The 24,023-nt window shown below is 41.9% G+C and overlaps 1 protein-coding gene across 1 annotated transcript in view; it reads right to left on the reverse strand.

Moving 5' to 3' along the window:
• LOC115372381 (heterogeneous nuclear ribonucleoprotein L-like) overlaps nt 1-24,023 on the reverse strand; it is a 66,547-nt gene that overhangs the window by 37,050 nt on the left and 5,474 nt on the right. The window contains exon 2 of the mRNA XM_030070227.1: nt 995-1,113. Coding sequence (XP_029926087.1) covers nt 995-1,113 — 119 coding nt within the window. The remainder of the gene's footprint in view (nt 1-994; nt 1,114-24,023) is intronic.

Consider the following 24,023-nt stretch of genomic DNA (forward strand, 5'->3'; position numbering starts at 1 on the left):
GAAGAATGTATAAGAATGTTTCTGAAGAATATTTTGTTGATGATTTGGAAAATATGAAATGGGAATCAGTTATGGATAGAGAGGATACAGAGGATGCATTATTAACTTTTACATCATTATTTTCTGTTGTTTGCGATAAACATGCTCCAATTAAAAAGCTCATTGTTAGGAAGATCAAGGCTCCTTGGATTGACGATGGGCTGAAAAAGTGTATGAAGGAGAGAGATGTACTGAAGGAGCATGCAGCTACAACTGGTTGCCTTAGTGCTTGGCAAGGATACCGAACTCTTACAAACAAAATGACTAAATTGAACAGACAGAAGAAAAAACACTATTATCAATGCAAATTCATGGAGTGTAAAAATGACAGTAAGAAACTTTGGAAAACACAGGTTTTCACCGAGGTGAAGACTAATGGCCCTTTTCCACTAGTACCTACTCGGCTCGACTCAGCTCGACTCTACTCGGTTTGAGAGCTTTTCCATTAGGTGGTGGTACCTGGTAGCAGATACTATTTTGGGACCTACTCAGCTGGGGTTCCAAGCAAGCTGAGTCGAGCTGAGTCGAACCAAAATTTGACGTAAACGCGTGCAGGCAACTGATTGGACGGGGAGCGATGAGACATGAGAGCGACTCCTGCATGAAAACCAAACCAGGCACTAAAAAAAAACGGCAACAGCGACCATGCGCATTGATCACCGCTGAAGTTGGCAAAGTCGGAAAATGGCAAGCAAACCGGTACTGTGGTCAAATGAAGAGGTGGAGACTTTTCTGAGCTTGGTGGCGGCCCAAAGAATCAAGAGGGAGCTGGACGGTGCGCTGCCTTGCTATGACGACTCCACCCAGGTGAGGTGGTACTCAATTGTAATGGAAAACCACCTAAACCGTGTCGAGGCGAGTAGAGTCGAGCCAAGTAGGTACTAGTGGAAAAGGGGTATTATGGGGATCCTGACAAACTCCTAAACTCCTAAACACAATCTAGTGGTTGTCTCACCATATGGGTCCAAACTTCTCCAGGGCGTCCACCAGGTCAGCCTCGACCACAGCCTCACACAGACCCCTGACATGGACCACGGGACTGGGAGAGATACGATGGGAGTCCTCTCCATTATCCTGCAGAGCACATAGACCTTAAACATTTAGTTATGTTCACCAGTTGCAGGAACACACATTCAAACAGCAGTTAGATCCTTATATTTCAGTAAACTCTTTCATATTTACAAGAACAATTACAGCAATAATCATTTGTACATGTTACTTATTTGTAAATACATAAAGTTCATTCACACTTAGGGAACCCTGTTGCATCAGTCCACTGCTGTCTGCATTTCTGAAATTCACTCAAATTGTTCAATAAATACAGTTTGATGGTGTGTAGCAGACTTTTTATAGCTAAAAATGACATAACAAAAGTTGGGAAAAAAAGATAAATGGTATGCCTATTTTCTTGTGTGATCTGTGGTGAAGTATGTAAAGGAGTGGAGGAAAAGAAGAAGCTAGCCACATACATGCATTACTTGTCAGCTATCTTTTAGTATCTGGAGAAAGTAGATATTTTTGTCCTCCAACATGTGTGCATGTGTTCAAGAAGCACTCTCTTAAGCTAGGGTTGGGGAATACCAAATTCATGTAGCTGGATTGTGTATTTAAAATACAAAATATGGGTAACTGTAATCCATTACAGTTATAGTTTAAAATAAGGTAATTCGATTATAGTTGCTTTTTAAAAATCTAATCACAATTCTAAGATTACTTAGAATATAAATGTTTATTTATTTTGTATTTTCAACAGTGTTTAATCATTTGAACTGCAGCCGCCTTCAGGTGCTGCTTGTTTGTGGGTCTTTCAGTTTGCTCTTCAGAGAGTAAAAAGCATGTTCAGTTGGGTTGAGGTCTGGGGTCTGACTTTGCCATTGAAGAATGTTCCACTTCTTTGCTTTCAGTAACTCTTGGGTTACTTTTGCAGTTTGTTTTAGGTCATTGTCCAGCGCAGTCCTATCAGTTTTGTGGCATTTGGCTGAATCTGAGCAGACAGTATAGGCCTATAACCATCAGAATTCATCCTGCTGCTTCCATCAGCAGTCACATCATCAATAAACACTAGTGACCCAGTCCCACTGTCAGCCATACATGCCCATGCCATAACACTGCCTGCACCATGCTGGACAGATGATGTGCTCTGCTTTGGGTCATGAGCTGTTCCTTTCAAGAGTATAACCACTTTTGTGCCTTCTTGACTAGAACCACGGTGTTTGCCACCCATGAGAGTGTTTGCCACCCATGAGAGGTCCATGAAATGTGTGTGCCCAATAATTTAAGGCTGGTCACCCTTTCCTAGGGTTGCAAAATTCTGGGAATTTTCAAAATCGGAAACTTTCCATGGGAATTAATGGGAATATATCGGAATTAACAGGAATTTATAGGAAAAATCTGGAAATTTGCAAAATTGCATGTTGGCTTATAGTTGGAAGTTAATGTAGTTGAAGAAAAACCGTCATAATCCTGGTTAAAACAACCAGATTTAATACAAATTCAGTTGAATTTCCACACGACTCGGCCTCCATCTGAGCCCACGGACGACATCCAGTTTTGATGATATGACTGGGGTAAATATATTTGACCTATGGTATTAAAGTTTAACTGGAAAAAATAAATAAAAATGTGTTTAGTAGCTATTTAAGAGGCTTTCTATTAGCCAGCGAGCTCCACTGTAATGCTGGTTCTTCTGCCTTCTGCTAACCAGTTTTTGTAGAAATACAGTTTTCATATAAGAATCTAGGTTATAGTTTGATTTAGCTGCTGACTGAGGAGTGTTCATCTATTCATTGAGCCTATTTCTATTCATTTATCCACCATCAATCTTGAAGGACTGAGAAAAAAAAATCTACTCAAAATAAGTCAAAAATTTCATTAGTTTGCACGCATGTCTGCTTATGACAAAAGAAAATTTCCAAAATTCCCCAGCTGAACTTCCCATGGAAAGTTTCCGGAGTGTTTCCGGAAATTTACCAGAAATTTTCGGCCCCTTTGCAACCCTACCCTTTCCACCCTCTCCCCACTGATGTGCAGTGGTGAATGGATATCCTGCTTCTTCCTGAAATCCATTATGAATTTTTTTTATTTTGTTGATATTGAGAGTATATTTTCTGTGCACTGTCAGCCTCACTACCTCTTCTCTGTCGGCAGACTCCTTTGGTGATCAGCCCGACCATAGTTGTGTCGTCTGCAAATTTAACTATGGTGGTGGTGTTATGGGGTGGAACACAGTCATGAGTGTATGGAGAGTAGAGGAAAGGGCTCAACACACAGCCTTGTGGGGCTCCTGTGCTGAGTGTCACAGTGTTGGAACAGCAGGGGCCCATCCTGACTGACTGTGGCCTGTTTGTCAAGAAATCTTTTATCCACAGGCAGATGTTGTGCTCTACACCCAGGTCTGCTGGGTAAGATGGTATTAAATGCAGAGCTGTAGTCCACAAACAGCAGCCGTACATATGCCCCTTGTTGTTCCAGATGGTGCAATACAGTGTGGAGGGTAATGGAGATGGTGTAATCCGTCGACCTGTGACTTCTATAGGCATATTGGTGTGGGTCCACGGTGGGCAGCAGAGCAGCCTTGATGTGCTGTACAACCAGTCTCTCGAGGCACTTCATGATGACAGGTGTCAGTGCCACAGGCCTGTAACCATTCAGGGATGTTATGACAGTCTGCTGATTGTGGACATCTTCAGGCAGGTGGGGACAGTGCATTGTAACAGAGAAAGGTTAAAGATTTTAGTGAATACTTCATCTAACTCCGCAGCATAGTCTCTGAGGCCCCACCGTGACACCATCTGGTCCAGCTGCTTTCTGTGTATTGATTTTATGGAGTGTGTGTATCACATCGCCAGACTGGATAACATGAGCCTGGCTGTTTGTGGATGGAGCTGGGTCGACGGTTGACGCTGATCTTTTCTCCTCAAAGCAGCTGGAGAACTGGTTGACCTGCTCTGCCAATGAATTGCTGCTGCCCGGTCAAGCGGCTGATGTTATTCTGCCTGGTGATGTGATGTATCCCCTGCTATGCCCAGCAGAGCTCTGAGGTGCCAAAGTGGTCCTTGATCCATCACTTGTTGGCTGTTTAGCGTCCCTGATGCCCTTCTTCAGGTTCACCCTGGCCGCACTGTATTGTTGCATGTAACCAGACATGAAAGGAGTGTTGCGAGCTTTCAGCAGGAGTTATACATCCTTTGTCATCCACAACTTGTTGTTAGGAAACACACATTGTGGTGACCTTGTCCATGCAGCATTTTATGTAAAATAGTACAGAGGAGGTATGTCAAAATTGTCATCCTCAGATATAGTCCAGTCAGTGCAACTGAAGCAGTCCTGCAGCTGCTCAAAAGCCCCCTCTGACCACACTTGTATTCCCCTAGTATCAACCATGTTATCAACCATGTTGATAAGTGTTCTGGAGTCAAAAATGAAGAGATGTGGTCAGACTGTCCCAGATGGGGGAGAGGTGATGCTTTAAGCCAAAACTTGATGGTGCTATAAACATGGTCAAGTGTGTTTTTTCCTCTAATGGGACACTGGACATGTTGGAAAAATTTGGAGAGGGTAGTTTTTAAATTTGTTGTGTTGAAATTGCCTGCTATTACAAAAAGTCCGTCAGGATGGGTCTGCTGTTGTTTGCTAATGGCAATTAGCAAATGGTTGTTGTGACTGTAAACTCCTGTGGTAGATAGAAGGGGCAACATCTTACTGACAAAAATTCCAAGTCCGTGGAACAGTATGTGTCAGTTATCACAGCGTTTGTGCACGAGTTGTTATTTGTGTAAACAAACAGACCCCCTCCTCTGCTCTTACCAGAGTCTGTTGTCCTGTTGGCTCGGTGCAATGAGCAGCCTGCTAGCTTTATAGCCTCTGCTCAGTTACAGCTCCTTAATCTTGTTGGAAAGTGCTCTGGCATTTGTGACAAAGAGGCTTGACAGCAACAGCCTTGCCTCTACTTCCTCACTCTGCACCACCTCCATTGCTTTCTGGCTGGGATAGTAATCCACACAGACACTGGTGGTCTGACGAGCTCCTACAAGATGTTATGTTTGGGGTCTTCCTGGTTGAAAATACAGTTTCAGTGCACTGAACCGAACGAATCGAATGGCCAACAGTTCTCACCGGCTGCATTTTACATATGCCTGTGCCTGTAAAATTCCTGTAAAAAGTAAACTGCCAGTAAACTAATTAAAGAGCACTGATATATAGAGCGCTGAGCCGCTGCATGTACATGCACCACCATCTCTTAACTGTATGTCTCTTGACTGTAGATTTGGACTATGATACGCCTACCTCCTTGAAAGTGTTTTTGACTTCCCTGGACATTGTGAATGGGTTTCTCTTCACCATGGTCTTCCAGACCTTTTGGTGTTGCTGAGCTTACCAGTGCATTCTTTCTTTTTCAGGATATACCAAACTGTTGATTTGGCTCCTCCTAAAGTTGTTGCTATCTGTCTGATAGATTTTTTTTTTTTTTTTTTTTTTTTTTTGGCTTTTTGGCTTTTTGAGCCTAGTGATGGCCTCCTTCACCTGCATAGACACCTCTTTGGATCACATGATGAAGGTTGTAATAAACAGCTACCAAATGCAAATGCAAACAATTGGAATGAACTCCAGATCTTTTATGAATGACATGCAGCAAAGGACCCAAGGTCAGATTTGAACCCCGGTCGCTGTGATTGGGACTAAGCCCTGGTACATGGTGCCTTTGAAAAACCTTTGAAACCTAAGAAAATTTGCCTGATGTCTGTCAAAAAAAGACAACTAGCAATTGAGAAAAGAAAGAAAGAAAGAAAGAAAGGTACAACATACATACAGGGTGGACAGGGTCAGTTGAGCCTTAAAATGGAGAGGACACCAATCTGTGCTACTATGAACATGATTACAAACCACAACCAACAAATCCTGCTCACTCGGCCTTCAATAAAATTTGTGACAGAAACACAGACATAAATTTGTGAAGGAACTTGTGAAACTTTTATGTTTCATCACAGGTGCTGTGAACTGAGGTGCTGAAGGCATGTCTGCAGCTTGGACAGCGGCCAGCTGATCCAATCGCTGAACTCACCAGGCTGATTGACAGCAGGCATTTACTGAACCAAAATAATTTTTATGTCAGTTCCACCAGAAGAAATTAACAGTGCTTGTAATTATGAATACATAATGATAATAACTGAATCAATATATTGATCAACTGATTTTTTTCCTCCGCACACTGTAGTGAGCCTGCCTGCAGTGAAACAAACAAGCTCATAGATGGGACAGTCAGACTGGGAGCTGTATTGATAAATATTATAAGGATTATTCTTCTCTTCTTCTCTTCAGTCACAGCGCTGTCAATCATGCTTGGAAACCAGTTCAGTTTATTAGGTTACATGATCCAAGAGGTGAGTATTTCTGCCTTCATCAGTGTTCTACTGTATGGACTACAGGCTGTTTAAAATGAAACTGCTTGTTGCAGGGTGGGGACAAACCTCCGCCAGAATCACCACACCCCCATTTGCAACCAATGAAATAATTTGTCCTGCTTTAGTTGTTAGCAACCTGGGTGGTGTGCCATTCTCCTTGAAATCAACCCTTGTTTAAACTGTGTCCAACCCACCCATAGAGGTGGGTCACGAAGCCGAGTCATAAACATGGGTTAAAATCACAAAATCACAGACTCAGTCCTGGTTCAACCCTGGCTGAGCTCTCGGTGTGAAAGGGGTAAGAATGGTGCCAGCCTCATTACTTTCAGCATCTCCGAGAGGAAGTTGGCGGGGGGGTTATTAACCTAATTTTAAAAATGAGCTAATTTCGACTTTTAGAATTAAACGGATCAGAGAATGTTGGGGGGGGTCGCAAAAAGAAATATTTTTGGTTGGTTATTTTAATTGGCTGTATTTTATTGTGGCTGTTTTTAATTTGTAGACATGCCATGTGAAATAAAGGCATGTCTACAGAGTTTGACTTAGATACTAGTTACTTTATCTGATTTTCTCGTAATTTCCTTTTCTTTTTACTCATATTCCAGTAATTTTTTGCTAATTTGCTAATTGCTTTTTTTCACCAGGATTCTGAAAGAAATCAAATTTGCTCGGGTTTTAACTACTCTCACGTTGTTTCATTCAGCTATGAAACAAAGTGAGGAGCAAAAAGAGACAGATGAAGGGTGGGGAAGAGATGTGTAACTTTGAATAATTTAACTGTTTCTCCAGCTAATGGCTTGCTAACAGCCACTTACAGACATCTAAGCTTCCATGGTACAACACTGCTCAAGGCTGCCATTACACCAGAACCAGAGAGAGGAGGATATCAGGTTGTTAACCTTGTGTGATGCTGAGTGATGCTCTGCATGTTTAGCATGCAATGAAAAATTACAAAATGAAACAAAACAGTATATATTTACTGGAATTAGAATTAGAATCAGAGAAACAACAATAACAAAGAAAAAAAAAGTATTGTGATGAAAAGAAGCAAGTATTGTGTTACCATGTTCAGAGAGCCATGAAAAATAAAAGATTTGGTTCATATGACTTACCATCACTCAAAGTAGCATTCAGCTGCCACCACAGCTCAACAGTGGAACTTTTTAATTATTTAAAGGCACAACAGCCCAAAACAACTTCCCTTTGTCTTGCTTTGAAGCTGCAATTAGTAATTGACATAGATATGTCAATTATGGATTTGGGAATCTTTTCTGAAGAGCTATAGCTTTTTCAATGAGGTAGGCCACAAGAAAGCTCTAAGGTTTTGCACAAACGTAGAGATTAAAAAGGGGCTCATCTCAGAAATTATTATTGGAGAAGTTTCTAGCAACTGTAACAAACAACAACAAACAATTTTCTAGTACAATTAACCTAACTGATCAAAAGAACACAGCAATTTCTGTATTTTCAATACTTCAGTACTGGATACAGACATGATGCTGATACAGACATGATACAGACTGGATACATTACAATATTGAAATTAAATAGTGCTGTCCAGAATAATGGCACCACAGTCACACTTCACTCTACTCAAGCAGCTCCACAGATAGACGTAAAGCAACTTAGCCACCACTGAAGACCCTAGATTTGCATTATATAAATTTTATGGCAATAACTTTTTATATATACTCATGATACATACAAAATGCCCAGATTTAGTGGTGTGCCCAGATTTTAAGTTGCTGCCTATGGCAGGATAAACACTGCATTGGATAAGAGATTGCTAGTATTTTTGAAAAATGAATTTATCATGCATGGTAAAACTTTCTCTGCCCGGGACTGAAGGCGCACAGTGAGTACTTGGTACAAAAATGATGCATTATGGGTGAAGATGACTTTAAGATGACTTTTCTCAAGCTACCATTCACAGTGTTTTGGAATGGAGACCAAAGCTAAACACAAGACAGTTTACTGTGTCAGATTAGGTTACATTTGGTAACAAATCTACTTTATCAGACTATTCACTATCACTTAAGAGTGTTACTGAACGGATGGACAGCCACAAATCTTTTTCAGCTAGTTGTTTTTTTGTGTGTTTGTTCTACATTCAGACCTAATTTGAGCATAACTAATTCTCCGATGGACCTCCAAGATGGTGCCAGACATGGTTGCTGGGAGATTACTGACAGAACCAAAAAAACTTCTCTTTTTCCGGGTCACCATAACAGCAACTACGCATCTAGCCAGTCAGCAGAATTTAGGGTTACTTACCAACATAGTTCACTTCAAGTAAAAAAAAAATGAGGGCCTGAGGAATAGTTCCAGACCTCTCAGTGATACAGCTTTTATAGAAAGAAGACATTTATCACCAGAAGGAACTGTACTGAAGACCAGGGGAGATGGCCAAAGTCCACATCACAACACAAAAAGGCTTTTTCTTTTATCCATTGGATAAATACATGTATATGGACCACTCAAAGAGAGAAAAACAGGGGGAGAGGACAGAGACAGAGGAAAAGCAGGAAAAAGGAAAAACTGGTGAGAGACAAAATCAGAGAGACATTGCTAGAGATGATGTTCAAAGACATATGTGGGGGCTGGAACAATTATTCAGTGTTATCAAGTAAAAAAACATCAACAAAAACTTCCATTGTTGGAAAGTTATGTATTATTGGCCATCCATCTAGTGTCACTACAAGATTAATGTTTGTAGAGCCGACCCAGCTGACAATGCCACAGACAACTTCTTTAGCCAGTATGATCACCTTCTAACTGTGGGAGGGGGATCCACAGAAACCACTGGGTCTCATTAAGTAATAAACATGATGTGGGCTCTTAATATGACCAATACATTAAAGATGTGCTTATTTATCTTTGTAGTTCTGCCTGCCTTAATTTTACAGGCTTATGTTTTCATAAGCCTGTGGTTTAAAGTGACATCTTTCTATTTTAACCCAGCCATTCTCCAGCTGACCAGCTTAGCATTTTTACTCACAAACTGACAGCAGGTCTACTGTCTTGTCCCAGGGTTAAATTATCTGTGTAAAAACAACTATCCCTTTTATCTGGCTTTAACCTAGGCCCACTCATTCATTCACTTATTCAACAGGCTTGCTACTATAATCACGATTGCCACAGCATGAATAAAAACTAGTGGAGAGAACACTTTTTTGCTTCTTGATGATTCTTTTAGTATGTTTATTGGCATGAATAGATTGTGTGTGTCTATGTGTGTATGTTGAAGTCTTTGCAATTGTAAGTGTGTATAATAAAGAGGTACAATAAATGAATAAATAAATAATAGCTAATTTGATGCATGTTTTGCATCTAGTGTTCCCTGCCCCCCTTCACATGAAAAAGCCAATCATTATTTATTGATCAGATTTACTGATCATCAGAATGATCATTGAGTAACTGGTAAATCACTGTAATAATTAACAAAACCAAAAACAAAATTAACAAAAACAAAATACACATTCTATCACACATGCAAGGCTATATCTTTCAAAATAAGGTCCACTGGAGACAGCACAGTCTCTCCTAACTCAGTGTCATTCATAATAGATAATGAATCAACATTCTATTAAACATCAAAGTAAAGGATCCTTCCTGCTTGATGATTCACTACCATACACATTCATGCTTCACTGTCTCCAATGTGTTAGGCATTTTTGAGACACAGACACACATTGTTCTCTTTCTTTCTTCCAAATCTTTGAATCTTTCCCTTATTCATCTCCAATCAATGTTCTGTCTCTTTTACAGTTTCTTCTCTTCCTTTTCAATCTCAGATACTGAGATGGAGAAGGATTGTTATTTATACCTCCCTCGTCTTTTTTTTTTGTCTCTCTCTCGCATTGATATTTCTTTTTGTCTATTTATAGAGGTTGATAGTTTCATTTGTGTATTTGTAGACGAAAACCAGGACAGGAGACTAACTTTAACTCAGGTGCCTCCTGTTTCTCTTGATCGTTGCTGAGATGTTTCTACACCTGGATCAGAGTCCACCTGTGCAATATTAAATTGACTGGACATGATTTGGAAAGTCACACACTTCTCTATAGAAGGCCTCACAGCTGACAATGCATATCAGAGCGAAAACCAAGCAAGGCACAGATCTGGGGAAGGCTACAAAAAAAAAACCAAAAAAAAAAAAACCTGAAGGTTCCCAAGAGCACAGTGGCCTCCATCATTCTCAGATGGGAGATGTTTGGCACAACCAGCACTCTTCAAAGAGCTGGTTGCCCGGCCAAACTGAGCAACCATAGGAGAAGGGCCTTAGTAAGAAAAAAGTTACCAAGAACCCGATGGTCACTCTGACTGAGCTCCAGAGATCCTGTGTGGAGACGGGACAAAGTTCCAGAAGGACAACCATCACTGCAGCCCTCCACCGATCTGGCTAGAGTGGCTAGACAGAAGCCTCTCCTCAGTGCAAAACACATGAAAGCCCACTTGGAGTTTACAAAAAAGCACCTGAGGGACTCTCAGACTGTGAGAAACAAGATTCTCTGGTCTGATGAAACCAAGATTTAACTCTTTGGCCTCAATTCCAACCGTTATGTCTGGAGGAAACCAGGCACTGCTTATCACCTGCCCAATACCATCCCAACAGTGAAGCATGGTGGTGGCAGCATCATGCTGTGGGGCTGTTTTTCAGCAGCAGGGACTGGAAGACTAGTCAGGGTTGAGGGAAAGCTGATCGGAGCAAAGAGTAGGGTTGTCACGATACTAAAATTTCAAACTTGATATCGATACCCAGGAAAATATTCAATACTCGATACCATTTTCGATACAGTGGGGATAAAAAAATGACAAAAATTTATAAGGCATAAAAAATATTTTTATTAAAATTAAAACTCAAAAATAGCCTTTTCAATCAAAAAAATTAAAAATAAAATCACATTTTGTTTTCACTCTGTGCAAATTGCAAAAATAACTCAAATAACATAATTTTACAACATTTTAACTTATAGTGCAAAAATAACAATGACATATGTTTTAGAACTACAAATTTACTACAAACCACTAAGCATTATTTTTATTAACATAGTATTGTTTTATATGATTGACATTTTCTGGAATTGTGTCAACGGCGGCTTTGCGCATGTGCGATTCATCTGCTGCCTGGACGCGGAGTGGTGAGGGTCTCCTCTCTGCTCCTCTCCTGACTGCAGCTGCCTGCGACCGGAGGCTGTAACCACCTGTGAGGACTTTGGGGCGGGGGAGGGGCTCGCGGCAGCACCCGCTGCTCGCTGAGAACAGGAACTGCAGAGGAACGATACGTGCTTTCATGTCAGTCTCCAAAATACCAGAAGTCTCCAATAACACCAGGAAAAGTCGCTAGATTTGTCGCTCGTCGCTTTTGACAAAAAAAGTCGCCATGGGGAGTTGGACAGTCGCCAGATTTAGCGAGAAAGTCTCCAAGTTGGCAACACTGGCCGAGTCACTGGAGCTCTGCCTACCGGGCGCTGTTTGGCCTGCGGCGCTGCCTGTCGAGTGCGTGACGCGCTCGTGCACTGTAGTATCGATACTTTGGCAAATTAGTATCATATCCGGATATGGCCTTTTAGTATCGATACTTTTTGGAGTATCGATATTTTTGACAACCCTAGTAAAGAGATATCCTCAATGAAAACCTGTTCCACAGCGCTCAGGACCTCAGACTGGGCTGAAGGTTCACCTCCCAACATGACAGTGACCCTAAGCACACAGCCAAGACAACACAGGAGTGGCTTAGGGACAACTCTGTGAATGTCCTAGAGTGGCCCAGCCAGAGCCCTGACTTGAATTCTGTCCAACATCTCTGGAGAGACCTGAACATGGCTGTCCACCGACAGTCCCCATCCAACCTGACCGAGCTTGAGAGGATTTGCAAAGAAGAATGGCAGAAAATCCCCTGATCCAGGTGTGCAAAGCTTGTTGTGTCATACTTTTGATATTTTTGACAACCCTAGTAAAGAGATATCCTCAATGAAAACCTGTTCCACAGCGCTCAGGACCTCAGACTGGGCTGAAGGTTCACCTCCCAACATGACAGTGACCCTAAGCACACAGCCAAGACAACACAGGAGTGGCTTAGGGACAACTCTGTGAATGTCCTAGAGTGGCCCAGCCAGAGCCCTGACTTGAATTCTGTCCAACATCTCTGGAGAGACCTGAACATGGCTGTCCACCGACAGTCCCCATCCAACCTGACCGAGCTTGAGAGGATTTGCAAAGAAGAATGGCAGAAAATCCCCTGATCCAGGTGTGCAAAGCTTGTTGTGTCATACCCAAAAAGACTAGAGGCTGTAATCACTGCCAAAGGTGCTTCAACTAAGAGGCCACTCACACTGGCAAGTTTGATCCGCGCCCAAGCACGATTGCCCTTAAAATCCGGATTCTTTGACCAGTGTGATCGCTCCGTATCGTGCTTGAATACAGCACACTTCCCCCGCTCTGGCACGGTTGGAAGGGGTGTGCTTCTGCACGGTACGGGCGCATACATGAGCACATGCACGGTCACGCATGCAGTGCGCGGACGTAAATCATGCAACTTTCCTCCTGCCTCTGCAAAACTGTTTAATGTGCGCAGCTTGATTACCGGCGAATGGCCGCGTTGCGCAATCAATAATCAACCATGTTGTCTGTGTCGCTGTCCGTTGTGCTGCTGCAACCGCGTATAAACAAAAGTCGGTTTATAATGAAAGTACAGCAGTCTGTGTGCGGAGATCCGGCAGGCCTGTCGGCACCGGCCGGCACCGGCCGGCACTGGCCGCGGCACCGCGCCGTGTGCGGCCACCCGGTCACCCGGTCTGCCGGATCTGACAGGTGCCGCTCCGGCTGTCAGTTGGACCTTTCTGAACAAGGAGGAAGTTACCTCCGAAACTGTCAAGGTAAATAAACATCCCATGTCTGATTAAAATGAACAAAAACGTTTTTTAGTTAAATGGAAGACATGATGAATGTATTTGAACTACATTGATTTATAATGACGTCGGGCCATGCCTGTTGTCGTATTTCAACGTGATGACGTGCACACCGGGGGCAATCGTGCTTGGGCGCGTTTGGGCTTTAGGTAATGTGAGTGCAGGCCAGCCGGGGACTGGGGAGGGGGGGATTTTGGCTTTAGCACGATACGGCTCAAACTTGCCAATGTGAGTGGGCCCTAAGTACTGAGTAAAGGGTCTGAATACTTGTGATATTTCAGTTTTTTTCTTTTTAAGAAATTTACAAAAAATTCCACAATTCTGTTTTCACTTTGTCATTATGGGGTACTGAGTATAGATTCATGAGAGAAATAATGAATTTAAACGATTGCAGCATCAGGCAGCAAGATAACAAAAGTGAAAAAAGTGAAGGCTGTCAGAATACTTTCTGAATGCACTGTATAATTCAAGTAATTATGAATACAGTTTTGTGTTGGTTTGTTTATTTATTATTATTCAGAGAGAGAGAGAGAGAGTAAGCATGAGGAAATGGTAGCACAAGGTTAAAGTGGGACCATGATCTATCAGTAGATTCATTTTCCTTGAGCACTGCATTTTCTGCAGTGACAGCAGAGTGAGAGTGAGAGAGAGAGAGAAAGAGAGAGAGAGAGAGAGAGAGAGAGAGAGAGAGAGAGAGAGAGAGAGAGAGGGAGAGAGAGAGTGTGTGTGTGTGTGAATGGTCTGATAGTCTATTCCTCACTCACTCTCATGCTGAGTAATAATCTCAATCTCTCTCTCACTCTCTTTCTCTAACTCACACAAGGCGCTTTCTGACCAGAGTAGCTTTTTCATGGAGGAACTCCAGCCTTTTTTGTGTATACACTGCAGGAACTGGGAACGACTGTATAGCAGCTCTTAATGTTAGCCTTTAAAAATGGAACAAAATACAGACAGATGGACCAACAGTGAAGTCCAGTCCTTTCATTTTGATATTATTACTGTCACTATTATTATATATTTTTGTTACTCTTAGTTTGTCATCATTTTGTTGTTCTGTACAACAGAAATTTTTAACATTAGTTCGGTAGAGGCTTCAAATAAGCCCCCTGGTTTGCCAACCTCTCCCTGCATATTATTTGCTAGCCAGCATGAACAATAGCAGGGCCCTGGTTCTATTAGTACTACATTGGAAGGGAACCTTAATTAATGTTATTAGTAGCACCTGTATTTACTTGTCTTTATTTCATGTCAAAATGTCTGCTGTGAAAAAGGTCCATGCACCCAGTATCATTTTTGTGATGGCTCCAGTTCTGAAAATGTTCAGGCTGTATAAGTCTGCATGCATAGCAATTTTCTCACTAGTTGCGCTAACTGATCATGGATTTCACTGGGGGGTTTTACCAAAATCTGAATGGTTATTGTACATTTCACCTCGACTACATATGAAATATGTCAAACCTCCAAATTTATTAGAAATAGGAATTTGGACACACTAGTATGAATGTATCTATTCACAATGGCAAGCTACACAGAAACAAATCATGCACCAGTGGACAGAAAAGTAGCCTGCTGACTTGATTCATGGTATCGGTCGGCATGAGGAAGAACTAGCTTTAATAGAGAGCCATGCTTAACCACATGTAAGCCTAAACAGTCCAGGTGTCTGTTATGATAGTCACAAGACCAACACAACAACACAAGCCACACTGCATAGCCTTTTAATGTTGAAGCCAACAAACCAGAGCAGCCTGCCACATTTTGGGTTGCTGTTGCTAGGCAACCACAGGATCAGATGACAATCAGCTGTCAGTCATTCAAGTTGTTGTTAACTGTGCTAGCTAAACTGAGACCTTTTAGCTAAATTACACAAATAAGATCCAATGTGTGTCTGTGTCTCAAAGACCCATGAATTCAGTCAGTGCAATTTTCTGTTTAGATCATGGTAAGTGGGGTTGGTGAACATGTAACGCTTTGGGTGATCCTACTTTCCTGCCTTTAGGGCTGTAGAGAAAAAAAGCAACACTGACATAGGACACCTTTCCACACATGGAGCACTGACAGTGCTCTTCTGAAACACCAGTCACCTAGAGAGAAAAAACATATCCACAGGGTCAACTCAGTGGCTCAAACAGTAGAAAGCATACCAGAAGGCTACGCCCTTGTCACAGTGGCCTGGGTCTCATTCTGTTCTGAGCACTTTGCTGCATGTCAGCCCCTCTCCCTCTACCCTGTCTTTCATGTCTCTCTCTGCTGTAAATGTCTAATTCAGCAGATATGCCGAATATAAGCTTTAATCCTTGATAATTGGACCTTTATTGAAATGAGACAAGTTTATTCCTAATCTCACATGCATCACAGCATGTGAGATTATGGTTGTGAGGTTATGAGCTTGTCATGTACAGTATGTGTGCATGGGTGCATGTTTCTGTGGCTCTACTTGACCCTTGTGTCTCTGTATCATGCAGAAAGTAGGTGATTCAAATGGACATGCACTGCAAAAATGACATGCGTGTGTGAGTGTGAGTTATTTATAGACCACACTGACAGTAAGGATACAGTAAAGATGAACAATGTAGGCCAGACTGAATAGAGTTCCTCTTGCAGTAGTTTTTCAGCAAATTAATTGGCTAACCATGCTGTGTGTGTGTGTGTGCGCGCGCTCGTGTGTGTGCATGTGCGTGTGTGAAGAAAAAGAGAGTGAGACAGGCAGACACACAGTATTTCCTACTGTCAGGCATTTTAAGTTAAAAACTAAGCCTTCACTAACTACAGATAAGGTAGAAGTGAATAATCAGGTACAGGGCCGGGTCTAGCCAGGCATGTATGAGGGGGCAGCCACAACTGTTGAGGGGGCATTGTGCTCCAGCACCTTTTACCATGTCTAACTGAATATATTTTGGGGGATTTAGTTTGAGGGGGCACAACATTTATTTGAGGGGGCCAGGACCCCTCTTGCCCCTGCGTAGACCCGGCCCTGATCAGGTATACATGTAATAACTACGGATGGTAATGAATACTCAAGCACTGAAGTACTTAATGTACGAAGTACAATATGTAACTATCTACTTGACTGGTGAAATGCTGCACAGATGTGGACATTGAGTGTAGGATCAACAAAACCATGATAGTGTTCAACATGGTCAGGAAGATATGGAGTTCCAAACCCATCTCGACAAAAAACAAACAAAAACTTCAGCATGAAAAACATATAGTAATACAAATCAGAAAAGGAGCTCAACTAAACAATTACCCATCTACAAACATTCACCAACAGCTGCCTCAGAAGGATCCTAAACATCTAGAGGAAAGTTAAGATCAGAAACATGGACACCTGGGAGGAAAGGGAAAAGGATCCCATTCACCTACAAATATAAAGAAGGATTTGGAGTTGGATTGGTCACAACCTGCGGAAGCCAGTCACTAATGTCACTAGAAGGGCCCTCCTGCAGGACCATCTGGGGAAAAGAAACACCTGGCAAAGACATGTCCAAGCATGGTGGGTAGTAGAACAACAGAAAAGAAAAATTCCAGCAATCAAATGAGATGAAGGACATTTGTCAATCTAGGCTCTCTAGAGAAGCCAAGGACATACCTCAAGACAACTGAACAACACCCAAGACACTTCAACTCCTCCAACTTGGACTCCAAGACTTGGAGGTGCTGATCCTCATACTGACTCCTTCACACTTGGCTGCTTCACTCCCGTTATAAACCTTCACCAGATGCACAAAGCACATGTAGACTGGACTGAAACATTGTCATGACCCCTGTAGTATTCCACGGCCAGGACAGAAACCACACTGTTCCTCCTGAATATGAAGTTAACAGTAGACTGAAGCCTCCTGTCCAGTGCCCAGGTGTAAGCTTTCCCAGGGATACTGAGCAGTGTGAAACCACAGTATTTGGAACACAACTCTCTGGTCCCCCTTTTTAAAATTGGGAGCCACCACCTATGTCTGTTATTTCAAATACAGAATGAAAATCAGGAGTTGGTATTGTGTCTAGATGGTGTGTGAGATAGTAAGACCAAACAGCAAATGACCCCTTAATAGTGATGTGCAGATTGCAGTACTTATATGCAAATCAAACAAACGAGGTCATAAAAAATAATCTGATTTATAAAGGCTGGTTGAACAAAATCTTTTTGGAATTTATTTAATACCTGCAGGGATGCCACTGCCACAGAAACTATAAGTATGTCTCCCCAGTAAGGGAGAGGTTGTTTGTAAATGCACGAGGCATGGCAGTGTAAACTTCATTGATTATTTAAATCTATAAATTGTTTGGAGTAAAGCAGCTGTCCTCCTGATAAATCCTGAGCTCAATCAGTCTAAAAATTACTTGAGAAGCTAAAAGTTTAATTCTGTTTTCCCTGGAGAGTTTTATTTGTCCTGTCAAATTTATAAGTTTTTATTTTTGCTGCTTAGAAGTCCCACCATAATTGCTGCAGTGACTATGTGCATGGAAACATTTACAATTACTTAAAGCAGCCTCTCTAGAAAATTGTTAAAGAAAACAATTAATTTTAGTCTTAGTCTTAGGGCCCTATCTTGCGCCAGAGTCCCTAAACCCGTTATTTGGGGATTTAGCATTGCGTAAGATGCGTTCCCCCGCAAAAGTTGCTGTCTTGCACACCTGCCGTTATCTGTAAAACACCTGTGCTACCTGTTACATTATGCATAGGCGTGTTTTGGGCGTTACGCCAGTTAAACCAATCAGTGTGCCAGGTGCCATTGCCTTTAAGGTCAGGATGGGCTATCCTAAATCCTAAATCCTAAACCCGCGATGGAGAGAGGGAGGTAGATTTTCTCAGGGGTTCAACTGAGGCTAAAGCAAGGTGGCTTTTTATATATATTATATATTATATTATAGGCGAGTAAATTCGGGAGGTGGAGCCACATGTGCATGTCCACATGTGTCCAAGTGGACGTGTCACAAGGTTGTACTGATTGAGTAAAATCCCCGGGTCACACCACACACACACAAGAGGCAGAGGTGGAACTATGTGTAAACTAATTTATTGACAAGGTAGACTGGGCAAATAAAATATTAAAAATAAAAATATAGCACAGCTGCTGGCTTATGATAAAACAATAAAACGTGCTGGCGTAAGTGTCCAAGTTAAAGCAGTCTTTCCTCTAAACAGTCTATATGAGTAATATACTCAGTCCATTCCGGCGGCGTCCCGGTATCAGTCCGACCGTGTGCGTGGTGAGGCTCCGTCGGGGCGCACATTGAAGCCGCCTGGGCGCACTCTTGTAAAAGCCCAAAAGCGGATAGCGGGTGGTCCTGAGCACCCGCTATCCGCTTTCCCCAAAGTGTGTGCTCAAGATAGCAACTGTAGGGAAAGCGCATAAACACGCCCACAGACACACCTCCAGGCGCAAATAACGGAGTCGGCATAATGTATAGCTGGTAGCGTGGGCGCAATATACCGTTTAGGGATAGCAGAAGCTGCTAAATGCGTAATTCACGGGTAGTGGCAACGCGTAGTGGGTGGCACAAGATAGGGCCCTTAGTCTTCTTGACGAAAATGCTTATTAGTCTTAGTCACATTTTAGTCATTGCTATCCTTAATAGTTTTAGTCTAGTCTTAGTCGACAAAAATTAAAAAGATTTTAGTCAAGTTTTAGTTGACAAAAATTTAAAATATTTTAGCCGAGTTTTAGACATTAGTTTTAGGCAGGTAGACTCTCCCATCAATGGAGATGAAATGCAGCCATGCATGATATACTCAGGATTGTACATTACATACATGTAAAATTGATAACAGTGGAATCACTGGTCATTACACAAAGGCAGTCAAGAAACAAAACATTGTGTGCACTGTGCCACTAGAATTTAGAAGATGCATTTGACTACTATGATGTAAACCTTAACAGACATCAAAATATACAGCCCCAGTCTATATTTACCTGTTTGTTTTAGGTTAGGTAAATTTGTTGACTTGTAAGTGCAAGTCCATCACCATCACCTGTGTGTTACCGTGTTTGTGTGTGCGCAGGCTGCCTGGTAGCCTCATTTATACTGTGTCGTAGGACGGATACGCGCAGCGAACACGACCACAATCAGTCTGAGCTTGTGTATCAGCTGTGTTCGCCGACACCGGTCGCGGACGCTACCACAGTGTGGGCTTGTAGCCTATCAGCTGTGTTTGCTGCGCGTCTGCGGCGTACACCACAGTGTAAATGAGGCTGTCGGCGCAGATGCGCACATTCTCAACCAAACAAGCCACAGGATGCACTGCTCATATTTTGAGCTTTTGGCAGACAGACTGTACGCACAATTGGAGGAAATAATGCATTTTGAAAGTCCACTACACCACCTATTAACATTTTTGTCCCGTCTCGTCATGACGAAAATACACACACATCTTGTTATGTTTCCGTCATCAAAGAGCTATTTTTAGCTCATCATCGTGCCGTCTTCGTCATGAACAAAAGGGTCATTGACGTAAATATTTCGTCATCATAATAGTTGACGAAAGTAACACTGCTACAGGGACAGGTGGAAGTGGAGGGAAATGTTCATGCAAATGCAGGTGTATGAATCAGACAAAATAATCTATAATCTATAATCAAATAAGTCTAATGTTTTTAAATTCTAAATCTCCAAATTTATCAGTTAAGGGGTTGATGGAAACAGCCCATAAATTATTAATTAAAAAATGTGAAAAAAAAACAAAAAACAAAAAAACAACTCATTCTGTTTTAGTTCAACCCAAACCTACAGCAGCAGTTTTGGGCCCAAACCCAGCACAAACCCAACAGGTCGGGCTCAATCGGACCAAAGATTACAATGGACATTATGCAGATGCTTTAATCCAAAGCAACATACAAATGAGATTTTTATACACCATACAGGTGCCAGGACAGACGCTACGCCATTGCCACTATGGAAGAAGCTGCAAGACGATGCATCCGAATGGAGTGCACCTATGGCTAAATGTGAGTGAGTGTGAGTGAGGGAGCGAGTGTCACCTACTACTCAGTGGTGCTTTGCATCTAAAAATTCCCTCAGTAAATGCCATGTTCAAATCTTTCACACTCATCCACATTGATCGTGTGTGTGTGTCTGTGTGCTTCCCATTTGTTCATGGTTGTCTTTTCCATTTATTTTTTCTTTGTTCTCTTCCCTCTTCCTTTCTCCCTTCATGCTTCTGTTTGTCTTCATGTTCAAAGCCAGCAGTGTGATCTATAAATACCATCTATCTACGCTGAAGGCAACAGAACACCCGCTGAACCTCCGCCATCTTCTTACTGGTCTGAGCCTGACATGTAGTCATGCTCTTAGTCATCATCCAGCTCTCACAATTACACACACAGCAAATGCTTTCACGTTGTCTGGTTAGTGCTCTCCAAAAGGAGATACTGAAACAAACTCCCAGTGCTGTTTCTGCTGGTTTCTGCTTGAGGTTAGAGAGAGTCCAAAGCTCCTTGCCAGGATCATACTAATTTCTACCTGATGCAAAAGAGACTGTAGAGCTTCCTGTCTGGTTGATACTGTTTTATACCTGAGATTAAAGCGAGACCAGGGGCCAAATGCATAAATGATATGTAACACACACGCCATGATCTCAATATTAATTTACTGATTGAGAAAGCACTCAGTAGCGATTATAGTCAAGATGTACGTATGATCACTAATAAACATTAAGAAAGCTATATAGTCATAGCTGTGCAAAGTGGCTGTGTGTACCTACAACAGCGGCTTTAGTGCTGTTGGAGGACCTTGTAAATGCAAGAATGCAAGAAGACCATTTACAGAATACGTTGACAATTAAGTATACATCTATTTTAGATACAGCTGGGGTTCAATATCCTCCACCTGCAGCTCTCTTGTTGCATAATTACTTTTTCACCTCTTCCAGGGTCCAGAGCTCGGACCTGATTGAATTAATGACTTCAGTCACTTGTTGCCATTCTACATATTTTATCTAAATTTGGTACACTCAGTGGGAGTCCTGAAATCCCAAGAGGCCGAGGAGGACATTTTCAGGTTGCCGAGCCAGGAGGAGACGATGGCTAAGAGAGAGAAGATACAGAACATATCTTGCTTTGGTCATTATAGGAAATGTGAGATATCTAGTAAAAAAGATGGAAGTGTTATCAGGAAGAGTGAGAGAGTGTTTTGTTAGGGGTGTGTTGTGTGTTTTACGATGACTATACGTCAACACACCAGACTTTATTGTGAATTTAACTGGCTTGATGTTGGTGCAGGGGGACAAGAGTTACAATGATACTGTCAAGGAGAAAAAAGGGGGAGTCGCTATCTGTGTGAATAACAGATGCTGTAACCAGTTGTTCACACATTACTGTGAAAAACTAGGTGTACAGCATCGAACTGTTAGCAGTAAGTCTCTGTCCATATTATTTACCAAGAGAGTTTTCCCAGACCACCGCTGTTGTTGTTTACATTCCAACGGTGGCTAATGCATCACAGGCTGCTGACGTCATCAACTCACTGACGGTCAAACTACAGACATTGCACCCAAGTGCCCTTACAGTGATCTTGGAAGATTTTAACCACATCATCTTGGCAACAACCCTGCCACTTTGAAACCTTTGTGGACAGCAAGACTAGGGAAAACAAAACAATGATGGTAGAAGCCCATCTACCATCCTGAGTTCCAGGGGCAACCAGTGATCACCACAACTGTATGGAGTTCTGGACTTCTCTGAACACTTATGGATGGTGTACAGAGCCATAGAGTAACTCAAACATCTTCCCCTAAGGGCAAAGTGAAGATATTTCCTGAATAGTGTGAGAGTACACAGAGGTACACATCTCTCAGGTCTATGAGAGTTATCCAGGTGCCAGGACAGATGCACTCCCAACAACTGCACAACCATCAACATTCTGACAGACCATTCCCCAACGTGTCTAATGAGCATTTAAGATACATAATGGGATGCATCCACAAGTACCACCATCTGCCTCAGTCTGGAGAAGGAGGATGTATCTGAAGGCTGGTGGACAGCCAAACTTAAGAGAATAGCCCCTGCACAGTGAATCTGTGAGACAGGGGTGTAGAGGCCGCATCAGGTGTGCCACTTGGGGCACTGCTCTCAGAGCAGTGGCAGAGGGTCCACCAGCCCACTAGGGCTGGGTACGTTCTAAAATTTTTCAGTAATGGTGATGATCAGAACATGGAATGATATTTACGTGGAGTACTGGTACCATAACAGTGCCTGTACCATTTAGGGGTTTTTTGGTTTGTTTGTTTTCTTTTTTTCTTTTCATTTGATGAAATATAGAAAAAAAATGTCAATTTTGCTTTTGGCATCTCTGCATATTATTTATTTTTATTATAAGTATAAAATGTACAAATTAAAAATATATTTTTGGTTTACCCAGTCCGGCTTCCTGTTCTCTATCTGTTGACATGTCACTGTCATGTCAAGAAAGTTATGTTGAGTGTTGTTGTGTCTTGTCTTGTCAGTTCCTGTTTTATTTTGAAATTTTACTTCCCTCTTGTTTTAGGTCACTTCCCCTTCCCCTTGTGTGTTTCCCCTGGTCTGACTGTCTTCCCCGCCCTGATTGTTTCCACCTGTTCCCCATTACCTTGTGTGTGCATATAGTCTGCGTTTCCCTTTGTCCTGTGCCAGTTCGTCTTGTGTTGTCATACCAAGTGAACCACGTCAAGTCTCGCCAGGTTATTTCTTTGTTCCTAGTCTTGCATTTTGCCAAGTTTGTTTTCAGTTGTTACTTTGCCTTGCCTTATCCTTGTTTCCTTTGTAATTCCTCGAAAGAGTGATTTTGGTTGCTACTTTTGATATCCTTAGTTATTATTCCTCAAAAGAGTGTTTTTGGTTTTCTTGCATTGTCTTCTGTAAGAGTGAATTTAAGTTGCTACTTTTTATTAAAAGACTATTTATTGGAACTTGTGTCTGGAGTCGTGCTCTTGGGTTCACGTTTTTGCTCGGTCTTGTCAGTCACAGTAAGTTTGACTCTTCTTTGTCTCTCATTTGTGTACCTTTGTCTGAGTGGACTGATCTCTTACCTTTTTAACTGCTGTGATTGTTGTGTTGCCAGATTCCTCCAGTAAAGTCTGGAGCTAAGGTGATTTTTTGTTTGTTTGTTTGTTTTTACTAAGTATTTCTTATAGTAACTGTAAAGTATTAGAAACTATCACTTTATTTAAAAAAAAAAAAAAAAAATCCAGAGCAACATTATTAAACAGGATGCAGCGCAAAAGCAGTTTTGTGTCAACTTTCTGGTATCCATGATTGTAAATGCCAGTATTGTAATTGACAAAAGTCCAATCTTGCAGCCTTATTACTGCACCCCTCCCTCTACCACACACACCCACCCAAAGTGGAGTGTGCAGTTAGCAGCAGTATCTATTTATGAACATATATTTTCCTTCACCTGATGTTAGACTCCTTCCCCAGTCTGCTGCTTTACCTCACAGCGTTCATGTTCACTTCACATACTATTAGCTGATTGCAGTCATGCTAGAGTGTGTGTGTGTGTAAGAGGGTCATTCCTCTGTACTCTGTCCATCTCATCAATCATCCACCCATTGATCAGATGACACGTATATGTATGCAGGTGCGTATGAGTATGCCTATTTGAGTGTGTATAATGTTATAGTGATTACACAGGACAGCAAAATAACTTTCAATAAGTAGTGTGTGTGTGTGTAACTGTAGTATCCTTGCCTCCTAAA

The sequence above is a fragment of the Myripristis murdjan genome, chromosome 15 (genome assembly GCF_902150065.1).
Source record: "Myripristis murdjan chromosome 15, fMyrMur1.1, whole genome shotgun sequence".
In the NCBI taxonomy this organism is placed as follows: Eukaryota; Metazoa; Chordata; class Actinopteri; order Holocentriformes; family Holocentridae; genus Myripristis; species Myripristis murdjan.